Source organism: Arachis ipaensis, chromosome B06 (assembly GCF_000816755.2).
Source record: "Arachis ipaensis cultivar K30076 chromosome B06, Araip1.1, whole genome shotgun sequence".
Classification (NCBI taxonomy): domain Eukaryota; kingdom Viridiplantae; phylum Streptophyta; class Magnoliopsida; order Fabales; family Fabaceae; genus Arachis; species Arachis ipaensis.
Genome location: NC_029790.2, coordinates 136837476 through 136844021, shown reverse-complemented (window position 1 = coordinate 136844021; position 6546 = coordinate 136837476). Strand labels below are relative to the sequence as shown.

Here is a 6546-nt window from a genome sequence, read left to right as displayed (position 1 = left end):
AACGGCGACGATCAAGCGGTCTCTCTCTCTCTCTCTCTCTCTCTCTCTTTCTATCCCTCCACGGCAACGCTAGCAGCGACAACAGCAGCCACCACTATCATGTTCATTCCAATTTCGACGCAGTGCTCACTAATGATCTGTCTTATATTCCAGTTTTGCGTTGTGCTCATCGATGGTCTGTCATTTGTTCTAATTCTATTATCTATTGCTGATGATTCACTGTTTGTTCTATCTGTTCTCTGTTGTGCTCGCTACAGGGCCTCAATTCTACTTTTATGTCGACTCTGTTTGAGTTCTAGATCAGAATATTTGATGAGCTTTCTGTCATCCAGTACCTCCCACTATTCTTCTATTTTCTATTCTGATTTCAAAATCTTCTTGTGTTATATGGAATTATTAAATTTATTTTTTGACATATATTTATGAGATTGTTGTTATTTTTGATATTATTGTTGGTGGTGGTAGTGAAATTTGATAATGGTGTCTGGTGGTGGAATGAGAAGTGGGGTGTAATTGGAGTTGAGAAGTCAGGGCTGTGAAAGTACTGGTAGAGGAAGAATTGTGAAGGATAAACTTAGAATATAAAATTTTGAACGAGAATAGTTGAGAAAAAAAAGTTATTAAAATTTAAGCCCATATTCCAAAAAATTTTTCATGTGTCTATACTTTTTGAAAGTATTAAAGGTAGTATTTGGAGAAGAGACACAGATTGAGAGACAGACATTAAAATAAGTTTTAGTATTGTATTTAGTATAAAGTAAGAGACTTAGAATAAAATAAAAATGAAACTCTAATTTAATTTGCATAAAGAATAAAGTTGAAATTAATAATTAAAATGGGATTACTTTAGGTATAAAATATTATTAAAGTTTCAATCTCTATCCCCAAAAATTTTAGTTTCTTGTATTTTCACTTTTTGGAGGTACTAAAATCTTGAGGACAAAAACTGAAATTTTAATACCAGTCTCTAGTCCAACAAACATAATACTAAGTCCTAGTCTTCTAATCTCTGTCCCAGTATCTCAAAACAAATGTTACCAAATGGATTAAAATTTTTTGTCTCAAGACTGAAATTTTAGTTTCAAACTTTAATCTGCGAATACAATACTAAGTCTCAATCTTTAATTTTCAAACACAAATACTAAAATTTTAGTTTGAATCTTTAACCCCAAAACAAAAGCTACCTTAAGAAGAGCTTTCAGTTATTCCAAATTCCTAATTAGGGATGAATGTGGATTAGATCAGATATGACTAAAATCTCGATTCGATCCGCACTAAAATCATCGGATTGGATCCGATATCCACATTTTTAAGTTCGGATCCGATCCGATTCGTTCGCAAAACATAAAAATATTTTTTAAAATTTATTTTTATTAAAAAATATTAATAAAATTAAATTTTCAACTATTTTAAATATGTTTACTCTTAAAATAATATTAAATATACTTTTCTTAAATAATAAAATTAAAATAATACAATATATATGATAATTATTAATTAAAATAAAACATAAGAAAAATATTTACTTATTTATTTGTTTATTTTTGCGGATCTACGAATATGCGAATACCTATATAAAATTCACAATCCAATCATATAAGTGTATAGATCATATCGAAATTATTTTTATATCCGCAATTTTTAGATCAAATTCTGATAAATATTACGGATATGCGAATTAGATCCTATCCATAAACACCCAATTCCTAATTCGCCCCCAAAACTAAACCTATTTCCAATGATATTTGATGGGCCGACCCGGCCGAAAATAGCTCCCTAAAATGTAGTCCATTTTTCTCTCTCTGCATATTATAAGAGAGGACAAAAAGGTAAGTGTGAGTCACTGATTCTCTCATTTGAAAAGAAAATAAATAAGAAAGAAATAACAACATCCTCTATTCTTCCTCCTTCGTTTCTTCACTTGCTTCCGTTGTTCACGATGATGAAGGCGGCTTTAAAGGGCAAGTACGACATCGACCGTAACGGCGGCGCCGCCGCAACTGTCGCCGTCAACGCCGGAGATGTCAAGCTCCGCGCCTCCGTCACCGACGCCACCTTCGTCAACGGTCCCAGCCTCACTGGTTTGGCCCTCGCAGTTGAGAAACCCGGTTCCTTCATCGTCGATTACAATGTCCCCAAAAAGGTTCCACTTTTCTTTTCAATAACACTTTCTCTTCAACGCAACGCAAACGCGTTACCTCAATTAGAAATTTTTTTTACTTTGAATTATAGCTCATAGTTATGCTTTTGGGAAAAAAAATGATATTTTTGGTTGTTGAAGAAGTTTTGGATTTTAAGCTATTTTTGAAGTCAAAATCAAGTAATTTTGGTGTGTGTGTGTTTTTTTCCCGTTGCTAAAGGAATAATTTTTCATATATTTGTAGAAATTTTATAATTTTGACTTCGAATTATTATAGCTTATAGTTATGTTTAGAGAAAGATTGTGCTTGTGTTATTTGAGAAGGTTTGGATTATAATCTGTTTGAAGTCAAAATCAACTAATTTAAACACAAAAAAAAATTATTTCTTAAGTGAGTTTACACTTTAGAAACAGGTTATAATGTTGACACATCATGTTTTAGCACAAATTCTGACTGTGTAATAGTCTCGTTGAACTTTGAAGATGAGTCATGATCAAATTATCCTGAGATGAAAGAGAAAAAAAAAGATTATTTTTCTGAAAATGAACACCAAAATATGCTCACTGTCTTATGTTGACTTTTTTTTGGGGTGCTATGTTTGGCTGTGCAGGACTTCAGGTTTCATTTTATGAACACTATAAGGGTTGCGGAGAAGCCATTGAATTTGACTTATATTCATAGCAGGGGTGAAAACAGGACCATTTTGGATGGGACTTTGGTGTTTGATGCTGCTAACAAGGTTTCTGCTAACTATGCCCTTGATTCGGGAAACTGCAAGTTAAAGTACACCTATGTTCATAATGGGTTGACCACGTTCGAGCCTGTTTACGACGTAGCAAAGAATTCGTGGGACTTTGCTGTTTCTAGGAGGGTTTATGCCGATGACTCTTTTCGGGCAACATATCAGACTTCGAGCAGGATGTTGGGGTTGGAGTGGTCCCGGAATTCCAAGCAAACTGGCTGCTTCAAGGTGATTATGAGTTTTAAATCTTTGCTTTATGATGATATTTGAACGGTTACTAAACATAGGCATGTTGATCTTTCGTTTCTTGTGATATTTTTTTTCTCCCTTGTTGGTGAGAATTATGATCTTTGGCTTGTCCAGAAGGGGTTTATAGATATGAATAAGTTATCCAACTTTTTCATTGGTTGAATTTATATATGATGGAAGATTTTGCAACTTAGGATGTTTGTATCAATATGTTATTTCACTGCTTAAGCTTAAATTTGTTCAACAATGAAGTTTCTGGATTAATGTCATGTTCAATTTTCCCTAGTTGCTTCCAAGTTTTCTTAGATTTTCATGACATCAAGGTGAAATGCTTAGAAGATTGATGGTTTTGTTGAAAGATTTAGACCTTGCATGAATTTATCAGAACTGCGATGATCATTTATTCTTCATAGCAGCAGATTTCCCAAATAGATGAATCTGAAGTTTACCGAGCATTTACCATAGTATTTACAATCTATCTGTGTGGAATATATACAACTTTGAATGAAGAAGTTGCTCTTCATCTTGTGAATGGAATTCTATTTGCAAAAGAAAATGCTTTCATTGATGGTGCGAAATGAAGCATGTTCATGCATGTTTTTCTTTCTTACACAGTATGATTTTCTATTTTGTATTATAGACTTGTGTTTATGATTTTATGTTATGAGTGTGATCTGTTTCTGTATTCTACCACAAACTTATAGAGATGCTATGTGTTTTGTTCTATTAGACTCAACAATGAAGGTTTGAGGTTTCTGCTTGAAACATGTAGTCACTTGCTTTTTCTTCTTCTTCTTCTGTCATTTCAGATTGTAGCATCCCTCAACTTGGCGGAGGAATTGAAAGTTCCGAAACTCAGCGCCGAGACGACATGGAATTTCGAAATGTAGTTTACTTTTTCTGGTATCTTGTCCCAATTGCTTGATGGGTTTTACTATCAAGTTTTGACTGATGTCTCACACATCACAGTCCACATTTTACATTTGAATCTTGTATACTTGAAATCAATTTGATCATCTTGTTACTCTCCATTAATTGTTCCACATACAGTTTGTTCTTTTTGAACTAATGTCTTTTTAGTTTTTATATTCTATATTTCTTTTTCACTAATTTAACTTGTGTTTATTTTGCATTCTTTCTTTTCTTTTTCTTAGCTTTTCTTAATTATCACTAGATAGATGATAAGCTAAATTTGCACCAAAGAAACGTTAGGCCTTGCATTAACATGAATACATGATAAACATTAAATATTAAGCTTTTATCATTGTTTGGGTGTGCTTTTAAGAAAATATCTTTTTTCGAGTTATCTTTTTTTAAAAGATCTTATGGAAAAGTAAAAGTAAAAGTAATTTTATCTCAAAAAAGATGTTTTTTTTTTTCTAGTGTTTTTACTTTTACTATTAGAAATTTGTCAAACACGCTAAAAAAATAAAAAAAGATCTTTTTTATTGAAGAAAGATCTTTTTTTATTAAAATAATAGTACCCAAACAAGCACATAGTATAAATCTTATTTTTTGGTAAATTTAACCTTCTTTTATAATATAATTTCTACCTACACTTCACAAATTGTGTACAAATATTGACAAAAGAACATAAACAAATTTCGTCCATTTTACAATTTTATATGTAATTGTTAGGTTAGGTTATATATATTACACCTCTTTGGAGTGCGATTCTTTTTCAAATCCTCTTTGGAGTGCGATTCTTTTTCAGATCCTGCGTTAATGCCTGATATTTTTTCACTAGAATGTTTTTTACAATTTTATAAGTGTTAGATGCATAATGGTTAATTGAATTATTAGACACCTAACAAGACTTGTAACCATAAAGAATACTAGTTTCTCTTAAAAGGTGTTCTTACAATTAAGTCAATGTAATCTAGAAAATGAAAGAGGTTTTATAACTTTCATTAAATATTTGGAGATGTTAACATAAGAGTTTTTTTTTTTTTTTATTCTTTAATATGCAAGTTGCAAAATATTAAAAGTATGGAGTTAGATAAATATCCCAATATGGAGGAGTACATTGAACTTGGTAGATGCAAGTTATGAAGTTAATACCAAACCAAAAAGAGTTGCTTACCTTGACTTTCAGCTTTCCTATGGTGGGTTTAATTAAAATAAATAAATTCAATAATAAATCTGCTTATGACTTTGAACTTTCCTATGGTGGGTTTAATTGAGAAAAATATTCAATCATAAATAATTAAATATGCTTGTGACTTTGAATCTGCATCTATCGCCATCAACGGGGAGCGTTTGCAAATGTTAATGATTAAAAAATAGTTAGATTCAACAAGATAATTTGAGGAAGAAATCAAGTCAATATTCAACCCTATTTAAATATTTAATTCAAATTCCATTCTTTTAGGGGGCATTATTATTCTGACTGAATAATAAGTCTCTGGCCGTTACTTGAAAATTATGTCAATATTTTCTTTTCCTTTGATTTTTGGACGTATCTTGCAATATAACAAAAAAGGAAACATTATTTTTTCCTATGTTTTTTTTTTTGAAGACTCAGGTAGTTTATCTTCATGTAAAATTGATCAAATTTATTAAATTATTTAACAATTTTTAAATATTAATTTTTTTTTTCTCACGGTATCCTTCAGTCCGGCAGACCAAAGACTAATTTATTGTGGTACTGAACTCCATTTAAGGGTTTGTCGCTGACTAGTGGATTACTACATCCACAAGATAGAATTCAAACCTCTGATACTTGTTTAAACGAACTAATATGTTAATTATTATACCAACCTAACTTAGTTTTTAAATATCAATTTAATATAAACACAATTAGTTAATTATACGTGAGTTTTTATTTTTTATTTTTTTCAAAGCCGGTAAACTAAAATTCTATTGTGGCATTGTATTTACCTAGATGCTAAGTTGGTCCAAATCGATAATTGGGTCTACCAATAGTTGAGGCCCAAATCCAAAGCTGAAAAGAATATGTCAAATGGGTCGAGATAAGACAGAAAAAAAAGAGTCGATATTAATGTTAATCATTTAGTTCTAGGTCTGATTAAGAAATACTGTAAAAAAAAAGTTAATTATTTCTCTAAAAATAATAAAAATAATTAAATAAACTTTCACTTCTCTTATAATTGATTCCAAAATAAAAAAATATTTTGAGGAAAAAAATCCAAACGTTATAGAAAAACCAAAAGCAAGAGGGACGAGTCTAATGTCTATGATGAGAAAAACCAAACGAACCATATCCACACAAAGCTTATGGTTAACCTCTTGGCTATTTTTCGGGTTGGCTTCCAATAATTATAACATGTGCTAATCTTTCATTTAGTTTTGTTTTGATTTCTCTATACGTTTTTTTTTTCTATTTATTTGTTAATCTAAGATTTTAAGCAACTATTAATAGAATATAAGTTGGAGGAAAATAATTCTATTCTA

General features: G+C 30.9%; 1 protein-coding gene across 1 annotated transcript; it reads left to right on the top strand.

The window, feature by feature from the left end:
* On the top strand, positions 1827-4242 carry LOC107605739 (outer envelope pore protein 24, chloroplastic). Its single transcript, XM_016307708.2, has 3 exons — positions 1827-2143; positions 2752-3111; positions 3942-4242. The coding sequence occupies exons 1-3, from the start codon at positions 1940-1942 to the stop codon at positions 4020-4022; spliced, it is 645 nt and encodes a 214-aa protein (XP_016163194.1). The 5' UTR covers positions 1827-1939; the 3' UTR covers positions 4023-4242.

Excerpts from the sequence above, each read along its gene's own strand:
- LOC107605739 (XM_016307708.2), top strand. The coding sequence starts at position 1,940 with ATGATGAAGGCGGCTTTAAAGGGCAAGTACGACATCGACCGTAACGGC. Across the intron at positions 2,144-2,751 it reads ATTACAATGTCCCCAAAAAG|GACTTCAGGTTTCATTTTAT; the intron begins GTTCCACTTTTC and ends TTGGCTGTGCAG. Across the intron at positions 3,112-3,941 it reads AGCAAACTGGCTGCTTCAAG|ATTGTAGCATCCCTCAACTT; the intron begins GTGATTATGAGT and ends CTGTCATTTCAG.